The sequence below is a fragment of the Primulina eburnea genome, chromosome 7 (genome assembly GCF_022965805.1).
Source record: "Primulina eburnea isolate SZY01 chromosome 7, ASM2296580v1, whole genome shotgun sequence".
Taxonomy (NCBI): Eukaryota; Viridiplantae; Streptophyta; class Magnoliopsida; order Lamiales; family Gesneriaceae; genus Primulina; species Primulina eburnea.
Window position 1 is genome coordinate 2,832,055 of NC_133107.1, and position 16,332 is coordinate 2,848,386.

The 16,332-nt window shown below is 32.7% G+C and overlaps 3 protein-coding genes across 9 annotated transcripts; 2 read left to right on the forward strand and 1 right to left on the reverse strand.

Moving 5' to 3' along the window:
• The first annotated feature begins 972 nt into the window (after positions 1-972).
• Positions 973-3,332, forward strand: LOC140836598 (peroxisomal and mitochondrial division factor 2-like). Of its 7 annotated transcripts, none has more exons than XR_012119141.1 (4): positions 973-1,071; positions 1,415-2,368; positions 2,438-2,542; positions 2,906-3,332. XR_012119141.1 is itself a non-coding variant. In XM_073202238.1 (2 exons), exon 2 carries the CDS (start codon positions 1,423-1,425, stop codon positions 2,308-2,310), a length of 888 nt encoding a protein of 295 aa, XP_073058339.1. In that variant the 5' UTR covers positions 973-1,071; positions 1,415-1,422; the 3' UTR covers positions 2,311-2,699. The 7 variants fall into 7 exon arrangements, 1 of the variants encoding a protein (XP_073058339.1); XR_012119142.1 differs by having other exon boundaries at positions 2,990-3,332; XR_012119137.1 differs by having other exon boundaries at positions 1,415-2,542.
• Positions 3,333-3,547: 215 nt separating this feature from the next.
• Positions 3,548-4,814, reverse strand: LOC140836599 (uncharacterized). Its single transcript, XM_073202239.1, has 3 exons — positions 4,184-4,814; positions 3,723-3,820; positions 3,548-3,599 (listed from the first exon to the last, which is right to left on the reverse strand). Exons 1-2 carry the CDS (start codon positions 4,607-4,609, stop codon positions 3,734-3,736), a joined length of 513 nt encoding a protein of 170 aa, XP_073058340.1. The 5' UTR covers positions 4,610-4,814; the 3' UTR covers positions 3,548-3,599; positions 3,723-3,733.
• Positions 4,815-7,242: 2,428 nt separating this feature from the next.
• LOC140836600 (uncharacterized) lies at positions 7,243-8,931 on the forward strand. The gene has a single exon (XM_073202241.1). It carries the CDS (start codon positions 7,299-7,301, stop codon positions 8,286-8,288), a length of 990 nt encoding a protein of 329 aa, XP_073058342.1. The 5' UTR covers positions 7,243-7,298; the 3' UTR covers positions 8,289-8,931.
• The last annotated feature ends 7,401 nt before the right edge of the window (positions 8,932-16,332 follow it).

Genomic DNA, 16,332 nt, shown 5'->3' on the forward strand with positions numbered 1-16,332 from the left:
AAACGAAAATAACAATTTTTACTATAAAAAATATTCGATCAAGTCGATTCGTCGCATGAATATATATTCACGAGTTTATTAGGTCAGAAAGATCATTAAATTTGTTGGTCATAGGTGAAAAAATACCGCGTTTGATACATGTATTTTTCATATATTTTATGATCTAATTTCAAATTAATACCCACGACATATCAGAATCAGTCATAAAATTTGCGATATTAATGCTTCAAAAGTTACGAAGTGATACTAACAAGCTAATTATTTAAGGTTCTTAGATTATTGTCATTATTACTAGATAATGCAGTTTATGAAGGTTAATTCGGGAAATGAGTAAAACTGTAATAAGATGCAGATGATTTAATTCGTAAAATAAGACGGATTATTTCACCCTACCCCTACAGGCACTGCCTGTAGGGGTACATCCAAGGGCCAGAATTTTTTCTGGCCCAATTTTTTATTTTTTTTAAATTTTTTTATTCCCCATGATATGAATCTCAACCTTTGATCTTGGGTGTGGGCACTGCCCCCACAACCAGGATCGAACCTTCCAAATAAGACATCACTGATTATAGAAAAAACTGAGTTTATATAGAATAAATAAATAAAATTTGTACTTTGACACATCATATTACATATAGATCACACGTGGGGACAATGATGTTGACACATGATAGCATTAAAAAATTGTTCAACCCGACCCAACATGAACCAATTCGAAAACTTCAAATCCGAACCCTACTCAAAGTCCGATTTTAATTTTTTAAAAAATAATTAAATAAAAATTCATGAATTTTCTACTCTTTAGATGCATAATTCAATTTCCCCGCTGGATAGAAGCGTAAAATATGAAATAATAACGTTTTGTTTAGATCCTATAGTTTTTGGGCTTAGGTACTAATGGGCTAAAACTGCATTAGGTGTGAGGATCCAGCATTTCAACCGATGGTCCACTAACAGGATGCCATACAAATATTTGGGCTCCACGCGACTTCGAGTAATTCTTCTGATTATATTTTTAAAAAAATTCCAACCCTAAATTGCATCAGCTTTTGAGTTCAATCCTCCACGACGGTGAGTCCAAATTTTTATATTCCATCTAATTTCTAACCAAAAATCTAATTGGAATTTGATTTTGAGCCCACAATACCTGATAATCATGATTTGAAAAGCCTTTTTTTTCCACTTTGATTTTTCTCTGGGGTCTGGGACGATTTTTCAGGTTCCTTTGTGCTTATAGTTGTAGGTAGGGAAACTGAGTTGAAGAATTCCCTTCTTTCGTCCCTTTGTGTTGATAATTGTAGGGGACTATTAATTTTTGGAAATTAGTTTCTTTTTAGCCTTTTACTCGAAATTAGAAATGTTTTTCTTATTTATTAATTCGATCGACATTTTGTTTTGTTTTGTTCGTTTGCAGGGTGAGAAATGGCTGATGAGACGACGATCGATGGAGAATTATCTGGTCATCGTGAAGTGGAAATATCTGGTGATAATTCTGATAAAATTTCGGGGCTTACTCTGAAGGTCAGCGATCTTGAACAAGAAAATGATAAAATCAATGAGCAAAACAAGGAATATAAGCAGCAGATTGAGGAGTTGGAGGACTCCGTCAAGGTTTTAAGCAATGAGAATGACGAGTTCAAAAAACACGTCCACGAACTGGAAACAGAAAATAAGGCTTTGGGAGCCGTGGTCGCTAGAGCTGCAGAGTTGGAAGCTGATGTGTCTAGGTTGCAGCACGATTTGGTTTCCACCATAAGCGATTTGCAAGAGACAATGGCCGAGTTGTCAGATATGAAGAGTGAACTGGCGGGGATTAAACAGAGGGAGGAGGAAAAGGATGTTAAGTTGGAGGCAATCGAGAAGGAAAGAAATTTGCTGGTTTCTAAAGTTGAGAATTTGGAGGGAGTGGAGAGTAGTATGAGGAATGAGTTGGAGGGCAAAGAAAGGGAACCGGGTGATTTAAAGAAGAGGGTTGAGGAGTTGGAGACAATGGTAGGAAGTAGCAAGAATTTGGAGAAGTTAAAGAATGATCTGGAGAAGACCGTCGAGAAAATGAAAGTGGAAATCAGTCTTCTGCAGACTTGTTTGGATGAGAAAGAGAAGATGATTATTGCATATGAAGTGAAGGAAAGAGCAGTTGTGGATGCTGTGAATGGTGGTATTGAACGCGATGGTGGAGTTCGGGTTGGAAAGAATGGATTTTTTGGTGACTCGAGCCAAAAAGATTGGTTGTTAGTGGCGGGCTCAACCTTTTCCGCCATTGTTGTTGTAGGGGTTGCTTGCTACGTTCAACATATTTCAAGAAAATAATGGCTTGCATGGCGTAACTTTGCATATTGGTGGTGGTTGGGAGAATATTTTTCTTTCCGTAAGAGAAAATATTAGTTTTGATTAGTGGTATTTTTCTTCCCGGTTGTGACTTGGATTTCTTTATTAGGAAGTTTGGTGATCTCAGCTGAATGTTCGGTTTTATTGTGGATCACTGCTGAAGAAATATGTTCTCAGAAAACTGCACGCATTGAATATTCTTTAGAATTACTTTGTAAGTTTTATTTTAACTCTGGTCGAGCAGATTTTGAAGCTTGCGTTGATTGATGTATGATCATATAGTTTGTGTAGACCCTTGTATTTGCTTATTATTTTGTATTTTATTCCTTTTATTGATTCAACCAATTATATATTTGCAGTTTCTGAGGCTATGAGTGAATCTTAGATATTAAGTGTTTAGAATTGTGCTTGAATATATGAGGTTGCGATTCACTGTCTTTAGTGAAAGTTATAGTTGTGCTCTCTTTTCTCAAAGGGCTTGTTCACGAAACTAGATTTAGAACTGAAACTCATAAATTCCATTTCACATGTGCTGCTGTGGACAAAAAGGTGATTAATGCATTTTTGCTTCCTTTAGCTTTCAGGAAAATGCTTGAACTCTTCCATTGCTCTTTGTCCTGCTCTTGGTTAAAAACAATTGCTCCTTATCATTGCCAACTAGGTGAAGCCATATGACGAAAGCTGCATGAAACGAATCTGGACACAATAGGGAGAGTCGTAACTTCATAGTAGATCCAGCTACCTGGAATAGTAGGAAGGGGAATATGGCCAGGTTTTCTATTTTGTAAATCCAATATTTTTTAAATAAGATGCATGATAATACTTGAAGCTTATCTTTAACTTGTGACCAGAAAGGTCTGGTATATGTTTCGTGTATTGTAGAGATGATTGGAATTTTCAATACATATAAATCTCATACATGGATTATATCTACAAAATGGATGGTTTGTAATCTGTCGGTGTAGGTTATTAAATAAAAAATATTGTAATGGATTCCTAAGTAATTTCTTCTTGCTTTTGTTTACATACATTTGGTTTTCTATAAAGAGGGAATTTAGCCAAACGTAATTTTAAGCAATAAGACGTGAAATAAAAAAATTTCAGAAAAAAATCACGTGTACACAACAAGTAAAAACCTCAACCTTACCCCCCACAAATACAAAAGCTTCCTCACAATCAAATGAACAAATCAAACGCAAAACAATCCCAATAAACTTCGATTGATTCAATAGTGCTTCTCGCCACACAGTTGCTCCATATTCTTTTGGATCCTGCCGAAAACCACACCCAACAATGAAGCTCAACAACATATAAGAACAAGTAAATTTCTAACAAAGGGAACAACTGCCCCGTTTGGGCTGATCTATCTGAGTTTGTCGAAAACCGAAACATACCAAAACTTAAATCACTGGTTGGAAGGTTTCAGAAAGTCCAGCAAACCGCAGCAATTCGCCCAAGAAGCCTTTGATCGAGCACTTGCAGCAACAAATGGCTGCTCCAGGCATGTTTCAGTCAGACCAAATGTTTAACTTTTGTGTACGTAACTCATAGTTCAAATGATGATGTGAAAAAACAAATTAATCAAGACAAATTTTTATCGTTGGAAGACAAACAAAGCAACCTGGTGAATCAAATAAACAAATATCCGAAACAGGCATCAATGGATATGTTTGCAACTCTTTCAAATCAAATCGGAGCCTTTTTCTTTTAAATGAATATTTTACAAGCTACTGTTAAAATTTAATACTCATCCATTAACGGGCATATTTAAAGTGTCAACAAAGAATAATATATATCAAGCTCGATTCATATAATTTCGAATGAAATTGACAATGAAACCCAACATCATACGTACCTGAGTGTGTGTGGCTTTTTGATTTTCATGCAGATCATCCGTTTCTCGCTCTTTTGAGGCCACGACCTGAGTTTTGTCGGAGATTTTCTCCGTGGATTCTCCAACGTTTTCATCTGAAGCTGGCAACGTGATCTCCTCCGGCACCTCCTTATTCTCTTCATCTTTGTGACCACCTAAATTCTTGAGAGCATCCCATGGATCCGACACATGAACCAACTTCTCAACTTCTTCAACAAAAGAAGACTCTGCCACCTTGTCCACCACTGATCTTGCCGCTTCACCGAATTCCTCCTCCAAAGACTTCACGATCGAATCCTTTAGAGACCCTGATTCCGCAACCGGAACCGTCTCCTCCCTCCTGGCTTCTTCACATTGGTCCACACTTCCATTTTTCTCAAACTCAGCCATATTCTCGGATCGCTTCATTCTTCGTTGAACTGAGTTGGAAGATGCGTCGAGCTTTAAGAAAAGCTGTAAATACCATAAAGAAGTAATTAATGTTGCTTTAAAGATTTGGAGTGGGATTTGTTTGAAATTGTGGATGAGCACTGCAGTAGGGAAGCCAAGGATTTGACAAGTTCGCACGTTGAGCTTGAGAGGTAACAAGCTCAGTTGTCTTTCATTATAAGTATATTATACATACATCATTCGTGTCAAACTCTATATTCATCAATGATATATCACTCATCTATTGAACATATATTAATTTGGATATATTTATCACATTCAATAAGCGAGTGTACGAGCACAAAGTTGAGTAACAAAACTCTATATTACTATACAAAGATACCTTGTTGATTACATTATTCGGTAAGAATAGATTAAGGGGGGATGTATTCAACGTGAGAAATTTATTGATTTTAATGACTTTTGTAGATTTTAAAAATCTAGAGGTATTCAATCAAGACTTTTGCATACTCTATAGAAGTCTTGTGGTATTCAAAATAGACTTTCATGGAGTTTTAAAAAATCAACTGGTATTCAACATTGACTTTTATAAACTCTATAAAAGTCTACAGGTATTGAAATTTTCCATGGACTTTTAATAACTCCATGGAATTCATTGACATACAAACATTAAAGCCAAAGGTACAACTACAAATTGTAAAAAAATTGTATTTGGTTCACCCCAAAGATTTGAATGGATTTTTAAAACTTCTAACTCTCTCTGTCACTTCACATCACATATCTTCATATCTTCTCTCCTCTCATCTATTTCTATTACTCTCTCAAATTTTCGAAGTGTATCTCTATATATATTTTCATCTTTCTTTTTCAAATTTTTCATTTTTTGGCTGATTGTTCATTTAATAACTTTTTATTTTAATAACACGGGGAAATTTTGAATTATAGAATTGATTTTGTGATTTTTAATTTATGATTTATATAAATTAATGTAATATTCAATAATAATAAAAGATGATCAAAAAAATGTTGTTTAATTCTTAATAATTGAATAATAACAACAATGATTTTTTAAATTCATTTTCGTATTTTTAATTAATATGTAAGCTATGATATTTTTATACAAAATTATATTCACACAATAATAAATAATATTATTTTTACATTTATATTATCAATTTAAAAATAAGATTACATGTTAATCAATTGATGTATTTTAAAAAATTTACAAACATGCATATAAACCCACATATATATACATGTATGGATTAAACGATTTAATTTTTAAATAAGTAAATTTATTTATTAATATAAATATTAAAAATAATTTCAAATTGAATATGTTATATATGTCAATTAATTATTAGTTCAAAGAAATTAATAAAAAATCACATGTTATAGTTAAGTACAAAATTTATAAAATTCTATAAAAAAAAATCTACAAAAGTCTATAAAAATCTTGCAAAAAAGTCTACATAAATCCACATAAATCTGTTTATAAATATGTGAAATTCCATAAAAATTAATAAAAATTTATCAAATCCATAAAAGTTTATCATTTAAAAAAATCATTAAAAGTCATCAAAACTCTGAATTGAATACACCTCACTAAATAGGGTTTTGGCAACATGCAAGCATTGAATGGTTGTTTTCAATGCTTTATTTCTTTACCTTTTTGAAATGGGTGGGCACAGCTGCCTGTTTCAATTTCGTTTTAAATATTTCAGGGTTGGATATTTATTTTCTTAGCTACTAAATTTGAATTCGATCAAATAATTGACTAGTAGTTAGTTAACTTATTATAATGATTATTATGAGTATTTTCCTATATAAGAACCTAATCAAGTAAACAAAATTTTAAAATGAATTCTTTAAAATGTATTATTTGTAGAAGGGAATTTCTTGACGTTTATACTATTAAATAAATTTAATCCTCAATGGTGACTACTTTTGGTGTGATGATGAAATATTTTTTCAAAACTCCTTAAATGTCACACGTACTTTGTCAAGGCCAAATGTATTCGAAATTTAACTAAATATTTCGTCATTTTCATCCAAATTAAAATACCACGTCTCTTTTCAACATCCCACCCAAATAAAAGCAAGCAATATATATAATTTCACATGTAGATTCACAATGTGTTTGATATCATGGAATTGGATGGAATTTGGTGAGAGATTTGGAATTGTAAATATCATTTTAATGTTTGTCAAAATGAAATTTCAAAAACATGATTGATTTCATGTGATTTCATTTCACTGAGATAAATCTTTACAAAATCGGTAGTATTTCATCGAATTTCATGAAATTTGAGTTCTAAAAGCAATCAAATTATTTTTCACTATTAAAATATAAGTTGCTTATAGGTTTTAAGTCTTTTTTTAAAATATTTTTTTTTACTAAAAACCATTTATCCAAAATCTATGTTATCATCAGTTCACATTATTATTATTATTTTAGAAAATCAAATATTTTCAAATCCAATTCCAAATATTTAATATAAGTTCATGAGTGTACGTTTGGGCTTGTGCCCATGTATGCTGGCCCATGTACATTTGAATTAGGCTTTGGGCTTGTGCCCATGTATGCTGGCCCATGTACATTTAAATTGGGCTTTCATGCAACCACCAATTTAACTCCCCTACCGAAACTCCACTTAACACACATCCCCTGCACGCCGCCGCCGCACTCCTTCGTTCTCTGCAAAAAATGGCCGCTCAACAACGAGCTGGGGAGGTATCTAGAGTTGACAAATCAACTATTGAGAGGGCTGTTAGCGCTCTTCTGAAGTACAAGTCGTCTTCCAGCCAAAAGCCGCAGCTTTTCCCCGACGACGACTACGTCTACCTGAACCTCACCCTCAAGAAAATTCCGTCAAAATCGCGTACCAAACCGTTTCAAATTTCGCTTCCTCACCCCCTCTTGGACCTTTCGTCGCAGATTTGCTTGATCATAGACGATAGGGCTAAATCACCGACTCCTCTTTCTGAAGACATTAAGAAACTTGTGAAATCACAGAACATTCCCATCTCGAAAGTTCTTAAGATTTCCAAATTGAAGACTAATTACAAGCCTTTTGAAGCAAAAAGGAAGCTCTGTCATAGCTACGACTTATTCTTGGTGGACAGAAGGGTTGTTCACTTGCTGCCCAAGTTGATAGGTAAGGAGTTTTTCAAGAAAAAGAAGCTTCCTTTGGGGGTGGATTTCAGCAGAAAAAATTTGAAGTTTCAAGTGGAGAGGGCTTTGGGAAGTGCGTTACTGTACATGAGGACCGGGACATGTTCTGTGGTGAAGGTCGGAAAAGTGTCGATGGATAAGGATGAAGTTGTGGATAATGTGTTTGATGCGATTGTGGGGGCTATTGAGAAGGTGCCAAAGAAGTGGAATGGTGTGAGGAGTCTACACCTGAAGTTGTATGACTCTGTGTCGCTGCCGATTTATCAAGCTTTGCCAGACGTCAAGTTGAAAATAGAGGGTGCGAAAAGTGAGAAGGGAGCCGAGCTAGTGAAATTGGGTGATAATGCCGCCGAGTCTAAGGAAATGAGTGGGATCAAGGATGGTGATAGTGGGAAGAAGAAGAAGAAGAAGACCGGGAGAATTCATGAGCTTCAATATATGGATGTTGGCGATGTTATGGAGAGGGCTGATGATAAAGATGATATGAATGAGAATGAACCAGTGGGGAGTGAGGATAACTGATGAATTTGCGGGACAGAAGAAGGAAGGAATTTTGAAGAACGATAGTGACGCTGATGGTAATGAAGAGACAAATGTTATTGAGGATGATGATTTAACAATTCAAGAAAATATGGGGAATAAAAGGAAAAAGAGGGAAACTTTGAAGAGAGGAGTTTTGGATGAGTTGAACGGGAAAACGCTGGCGAAGAAAAAGGCCAAAGCAGAGAAGGTGGAGGGTAGGAAGTCAAAGAAAGATAGGTTAACAGGTTTAGAGAAGTCCGGTGGAAAGAAGGGAAAGAAAAATATGGAGCATCATGGAAAAACAAGTGGAAGGATTGCAAAGGTGAAGGATGTGAAACCAAAGAAAGGTACCTCATCAGAATGATCAAGTTAGATGCAGAATTGCTTTGGCTTTTATGCTGAATGGTTAAGGATCTACTGCTGAAGAATTTGGAGTCCCTTTTAAACTTGGTTTATACTGGGTCATAAATTTTTGCCAGAATGTTGGGACTAATATTTTGTTTGTTTTCTTGAAGTGTTGTTTTATTATTAGAATTATGCTATCATGTCATCTTGAGATTTTAATCTGATAAAAACCAAACTTTATACAATGGAGACGGTGGGAGTTTGAGTTTTGAATTTAGTTTCTGGTTTTGGCTGGGTATGTCTTGGATTTTTATGTCCTTGTTAACTTCTACTAACATATATGTTTCCATTCTTTTGCATAATCGATAACACTTGTGCAGGGAGAATAGCAAACAGTTTTGGGCCATAAAATTCAGATTGAAGTAATTTTACAATCTCCGGTTCTCCGCCATAATCTAGAATTACTTTTTTTTATTTAATGTGTTGTTTGTGTATAGAAGTACTTGCAGTGGATTGCTTGATAAAATGTTCAAACTTTTGGTATGTTTTCCTTTTCCTTGTTATTCGTATTAAGTGCTAAATTAACTATCACGTGAGTTCTTAATATTAAGTTTCACACAATCAAATGGTTGTCAATAATGTGGGTAAATTAAGGCAGACATAAGAATGGGTTTCTGTTGTAGTGGTTCAGTGGTTCTCAAATCCAGGTTGGAACTGGTAACTATAGCTGTGGACTTGATTTTTGGTTTTAGAAGAGAATTGATACAATTATCCTCTGTGGAGAATGCTTGCAAGTTGCAAGCGAGACCAAAGAGCTTCGGTCAGACAATTAGTCTTTAATAACTTGTTTTTGTAGGCCCTAGTAAAATGTTATTCCAGTCTTTCGAATCAAACCTAACACACAACTCATATTGTAGAAAGGCCCTTCTTACTGGGTGTCTCTCTCCACAAAGGCGTTTCTTTCTGTATGAAAAATAAGATAACTGGGCAATAAATGAAATAGAATGAATTCTCTCTAGTGACAGTGCAATGCCAGGTGAGAAGAACATTTTGGAAAGGGGATCTTGCTTGGTTGAGTAAGTTTCCTTTCTTATATTTAAAACACAGTTCATTTATAGATTTCCTCGTATCATCTTTAATGAATATGATCTTGCTGAGGATGAATGTATTGGGACTTCAAACTTCTTTCTTGGATGAAACTCAAAACTGGATTAAAATCGAAAAGGGACCAAATGCTGTGGTACACGATACTATTACCTGTATGTGTTCTTACCCTGATGGAGTATTCCTTGTTAAAAAATGTCTTTTTACTCGCTGAAGAAAATTTTCTTCCATTTTTTAAGTGTTGTATCTATCTTCATTTCTCACCTTGGCTTTTGAACTCGATGCAAAATCTTAGGATTCTGCTACTGCTTTTTCTTTGGAGTAGAACTTTTACTTTTTCGTCTTTTTTTGCATTTGTTGCTTGACAGTCGAAGATCATGATTCTTTTTGTAGGAACACCGATGTTCTTAGGGTGAGGGTAACATGAGATATCATATTAGGAATTGACTTTGAATTTGTATTCGAGTCAAGCATAAAAAACATTCTCGAAGCCTTGAATTCTTGCAGCATCCTTTTCGTGCTTCAGTTCTACAACAATTAGAGTTAAAAATATTCTCATCTTGTTCCAAAAGAGCCAGGCTTCGCCCAAGATGGAGAACCTGTGAGGATATCTGTGTTTTACCTTTCGCATTTGATATTCTCATGGAGGGTGGTATAATAACTAATACGTTTCGCAGCATTAAGTGACCAAAAAATTTCTTACTGAATTGACAAATCTGTAAGATTATGAATTTGATTAAACTATAGTCGAAGCCATTATAAAACTTATCTGCCGATCACTTCTTGTCGATATAAAACTGTTGAAATCCTGTCGATGATTTAGTATAAAATGGTCTAGTTTTTATTACAAAAGAGGACAAAAGTCTTAAATTTGATTCCAAGTATTTTGTTTGACACCCTACAAGTTCTGCAAAATCAAGAATTTGCAGAGGCAGCATGTGATAATCTTATGTGGTTTCTGTAAAAATCTCAAGAGGAGCATCAAGCCCCACTAGAAGGAATATACTGGACAGGATACCTGTGTAATCGCCATCTGTTTTGAGAATTTAATCTGTAAGTACAAAATCAAAGGTATACATGGGCGTGGAATCTGACATTTCCTATGGCAACATAGATGTTAAAATGTTGGCAAAAATATGATTCTGAAATAAGTAAGTCCCAAAATTCAGACCTTGAGTTGTACGAGGAAGTAAATAAATTGACAAGCCTTCTCTCTTTCTGAGATGCTGCACAATGCATATTTTGGTCCATTTAATTAATGATGATCATGATGAATATGTCCATTACTCTTCTCAGAAGGATAAATAGAGACATGATAAGAGTCTAGAGATTAAGTCCAAACTCTAAACACACACACACACACACACACACACACACATTTTAAAAATGAACTAATGGAATACCACAAAAATATATGCAGAAAAATTAAAGAATTAGACTTTCAGATTTGAGAATGACATCTGAGAGTCAAAAGTGCAAATAAAAAGACAGTTCAAAACAAGAAAATAGTGGGATGCCATTGCTCACTATTTAAGACAAAAATTAAACCCATTTTGCTGCAGTTTTATCCTTTAGTGGGATGCCATTGCTCATTATTTAAGACAAAAATTATACACATTTTGCTGCAGTTTTATCCTTTACCTTTGTTCAGATTTTGAACCGTTGCCTTCTTCCTCGTGATTCGTGCAGTCCGAAAAACCTATACACAAAATGACACAACACATACACCAGTTACATCACGGATAGGAGCGAGTATCAAATGTGTAAGCACTGTTGCCTGGGTCTCTGTAGCCGTAGTGGGGAAAAATATGAAGACTCGGTCTTGCTAAAAAAAACCTTGGGAACCAATACTATTCCTACTTAACGCTTCTGCTGCTTCCAAATTCTCACCTTTCTCTGTTTCTTTTCTCTCTGTGGAAGTCGAACAAACGCCCCATAGCAGTTTTTTTGATCTTGCTATTTACAAAAAAAACAGCTAATGGCCATGGCATTAGATTGTGCTCTTTGTCTTGGAACACGGGTTTTCATCCCCAAAGGTAAAACTTAGGTTCGAAATTTTTTTTTCAAGATTTTTTGTTTGGGTTTGTTATTTAGTTCGTATTCTTGATGGGTTCATTGATATCTTGTTAGTCTCTTAAAACATCAATTTTTAATTGCTGAGGTACAGAGCAGATGATTTCTTTACCGGACCTTCCTTTCATGTCTTATCTTGTTTAGCTGGTTTGTCTCTTATTTCCAGACATTAGAAACATTGTTCCCTCGCACGTTCGTAGCATTCATATTGATGAAAATTGGTTATATTTGTCAGAGTCTCTTTACTGGGAGATGGATTTAAAATTGTCGCTCCAAAACTGGAAAAAAATGCCCTTGCCAATTTCTTTTTGGTCAATCCTTGGAGGATGTGTTTTTCCATTGTTTAATTCTTAGCTTTTGTTCTGGGTTGCTTCTAAGCTCAAACAGTTATTTGGCTAGTTGAGAATGGTCCTAGTTTTCTTATATACAAAATTTAGGACAAAGATTTTGATATTCGATTAACATCAGATGTGGTTGAAGCCACTGGTGCTCAGAAGTTAACGAGTGCCATACTATTATGTCATCCATGGTAGTTTCCTATAGTTTAAAGAGGTTGCCTTACAGAACATTCTGCTTGAATTCACCCTCTTTGGTTTTGCTCTTTTATTTATGATTTAAAGAATTAGTCCTAAAGAACCACAAACTAACTCGAAATGCTAGCCGCTAGCGTCTCAGGGAAAAAACAGTTACCACATGTCGTTCTTCAACATCAACTGTTCATATTGGAATTTGATGGATGGAGAATCGATTGAGTTATGTATCCTAGAATAATCATTTACCACCGCCTTCAATTTATCCGTAGTACATATTTGTTCTTGAAGGGTTAGATAAGAAACTCATTATGTATTTGATTTTAGAGGACATGGATGAAATTTGGGGAGAAACGAAACTCACAAAATAAAATTGGGAGAATTATCTTGGCTGCGGTATGAATGGGAAACCTTGCAAATGTTATTACTGTGTTCTTGAGAGTATTCTTGTGGAACTACATTTTCAGTTTCTTTCTTTTGCATCTGATTCTATGCTTAAATTGTATCACAGGCATTTTGCATGCTTTTTAAATTATCTTGGTTTGTAATTCGAAATTTCGGTTGCTATGCACATTGTGTTTACCTGCGGAGATGTCATCTTATAGAAAGACACACAGAAGCGGGCATCGTGCTAGTTAATGTTATAGAAAGACACACAGAAGTGGGTATCGTGCTAGTTAAAACAACTCGATCAATATCTACACTATGTCCTTGTTTACTCTTTCTTGCTAAGTCCTGATTTCGTGCATGCCAATATAATCAGAATCTTTGTGAATAAGGTTGCATACTTCTTCGTGAACCTCCTTTCCAGGTCCCAATATTGCTGGAATGCTCACTTGAGGGATTGGAGTCGTTCCACGTTTACATATGAGTAGGCTGGCTCGTTTGTGAATGGCATTCACTATTGTCTTAGGGAATGAAGTCATTGGTCCGTGAAGCACATGAGCCACTGTAACATATTGACAATTATTTGATACGAAGGTGCATTTTTATTTTTGAGGTATCATAGATTTTCCGCAATTTCATTTGTTGTGCATCTTTTGCTGCTTAAAATTTAGTATCCATCAAGTGCTGGTATGGTCATATCAGTACAAGGTATGCAAGATGACTATTTTCAGCCAGTTTGTTTGGGGTGAAAATATTTCCTCTCATCTATATAGCCATTTTATATCAATAACACTTCCTTCTATGCTATTGATCTTGAAGCTATTTATTAATTACAATTTTTATACTTAAATTACTGTACACCAAGATTAGTTAATAGCTTCAAGATCAATAGTATATATATAAACTGATGTAAAATAAATTATAAATGAGTATTTTTTGATCTCTCTCATTTGAACTGATGTATTTGTTTCAAAAAAATGTACATCAGATAGTTAAAATTAAGATTTTTATTACCAAACTAATATGGTGTTTTGCTGAACTTATAAACTCTGAAATTTTGGTTAGTTAAAATTTTTAATAACTCACATGATCAAAAAAATTGTTTAATAGTTATAAGTTTTACTCAACTTATTTTTTAAGATTTTATTTGAAAGTCTTTTATTGACCAAATTATCATTTTATAATGTAATATCTCAACATATCATGATATAAAATAACATAAATGGATTAATATCCAATTTTCTTTTTATATTCCAAAATTGTTGTTAATTATAATTATATTATGATTAGTATTAATTATTATTATCATTATACTATTAGTATTAGTGTTATAATTATAATTAATATTATTAATTATAGAATCATATTAATAATAGTAATATTTTTATTAAAGGAATTATTATTTGTACTTCATTTATTATTGCCTTAAGTTTTACTTTATTAACAGATTTTACACATATAGTGGAATGTATGTAACATAAAATAGAGTACGAATAAAAATCCTCTTTTATTAATTATAAAATTACAATTAGATTAATAATACTTAATATTTATTATAGTTACTATTGTTACATGAATATTAATAAATATAATTATAATTCTGTAATGTTATATTTTGATAATTATCGCAACAATAAGATATTATAACATCAAATATATCAACAATTTTAAGCTCAATTATCTTATTTTATCCAAATATTTTAATAGTTTAGTTTTAAAATAAGATTATACAACTTATAATCTTATATAACTTCTTATAAGACATATGATCTTATAATATATTTTAAATAATTTTAGTCAAACATCCTCTGAATCAATTAATATAATATATTATATGATTTTTAATGCAAAATTTAAAATTTTAGAATAGGAAGAATTGTAGAAAAATCTCTAATGAGAATGTACAAGGATTTTTGAATTATTATTGTTATTAGAATATTATTTGTAATAATATAATTAATTATATGATATTAATTGGAAAAAGAAAACAAAAAGTGAGATGACTGACTGAAAATGGCTTGATTTATATATACGGACAGCTGTGTGAAGAAAAAGGTGTGAAATTGAGCTGAAATCTCTTACAAACAATTACAGCTATCAGGTTCTCACACGAAGCTTCTTCTTCCATACGGGGACAATAAAAATATTTTCTATTGTTGAACTTTATAAATTTTTTAATATTTTTTTTACTGTATGGATATTAATAAATTTCACTATCATTTTTTGAGTAATCAAATATAACTTATATTGAATATTAATACCATTTACTTAAAATAAGAACATTCAATAAAAAAAATGTACTAAGTCTAGTTAAAAAATAAAAAATCAAAGCAGAGCACATTCAATTTTTTTATAAATAAAATGTAAATAACACTCCAATACAAATTACTCTTAAAATTACATGTATATATCGTTGTATCGATATTTACAATTTTTATTCAACATACATATATTTCATTTGAAAAAGTGTGTTTTTGGCTACGCAATGACTTCAATAAGTAGGGTATGTCTTTTGTGAGACGGTCTCAAGAATATTTATCTGTGAGACGGGTGAATCATACCGATATTCACAATAAAAAATAATACTCTTAACATAAAAATTAATATTTTTTCATGAATGATTCAAATAAGATATCTGTATCACAAAATACGACACGTGATATTTTCTCACACATTTATGCCCAAGAAGAATAAATTCTTTTGGGGGGAAAAATTATGGCATGAGAGAGATACGATTGCTAATTTAGCCTAGCCCATCCGAGAAGACCAGTCTGCGTCGAGCAGTCCTAACCCAGAATAATATGGACCAGGATTTTTTGCCTTCTTTATTTGGCCCAAGATATGATAATAATAATAATAATAATAATAATAATAATAATAATAATAATAATAATAATAATAATAATAATAATAATAATAATAATAATAAATTTTGCACCAGTTTTATAAGTTCCATCGAATTTACTTTTGTAAATATAAAGCTTCTTGTTATTTTCTATTAATAATTTTTTTGAAAGATATTAATCACATTTTTAAAAATAATTTAAATTACATTTTGACACACTAATTTATTTCCGAAATATTTCGAGCCAATTATCTAGTAATACAAAAGGCCAAATAAAATAGTACAGCAAGCGTTACTTAGAACACATACAAGCATACATATGAATTAAAATCTTACTATATATATATGTCTGTAATTAGCCTATGTTGGTAATTGGCTATAATTGTATCAAATATTACAAATCCGACAATAAATTTCAAATTTCAAATAGTTATTTTTTGAATTATTCAAATTTCAAATATGGAATCATATCAAATTCTAAATTCAAACCGTAAAACCATGTTTGGGTCAATTTAAATAAATGTTATTAGAGTAGGTCTCATGTGAGACAGTCTCACCAATCTTTATTTTTATTTTGGTCTCATGATTTTATAAAATGTTCGTTCACAGCATTTTTAACTTCAAAAATTATATCTTTACATCAATAGTTATCTTACTCTGATCATAAATGTCACTCTTTTTCTATTTTTTTTTTTAAATTTAATTTTCGAATAGCTGAACCATGTATTTGATTCTCATACTTGATATAATTCCATATTGA

Excerpts from the sequence above, each read along its gene's own strand:
- LOC140836598 (XM_073202238.1), top strand. The coding sequence starts at position 1,423 with ATGGCTGATGAGACGACGATCGATGGAGAATTATCTGGTCATCGTGAA.
- LOC140836599 (XM_073202239.1), bottom strand. The coding sequence starts at position 4,609 with ATGAAGCGATCCGAGAATATGGCTGAGTTTGAGAAAAATGGAAGTGTG. Across the intron at positions 3,821-4,183 it reads AAAAAGCCACACACACTCAG|CCATTTGTTGCTGCAAGTGC; the intron begins GTACGTATGATG and ends TGCCTGGAGCAG.
- LOC140836600 (XM_073202241.1), top strand. The coding sequence starts at position 7,299 with ATGGCCGCTCAACAACGAGCTGGGGAGGTATCTAGAGTTGACAAATCA.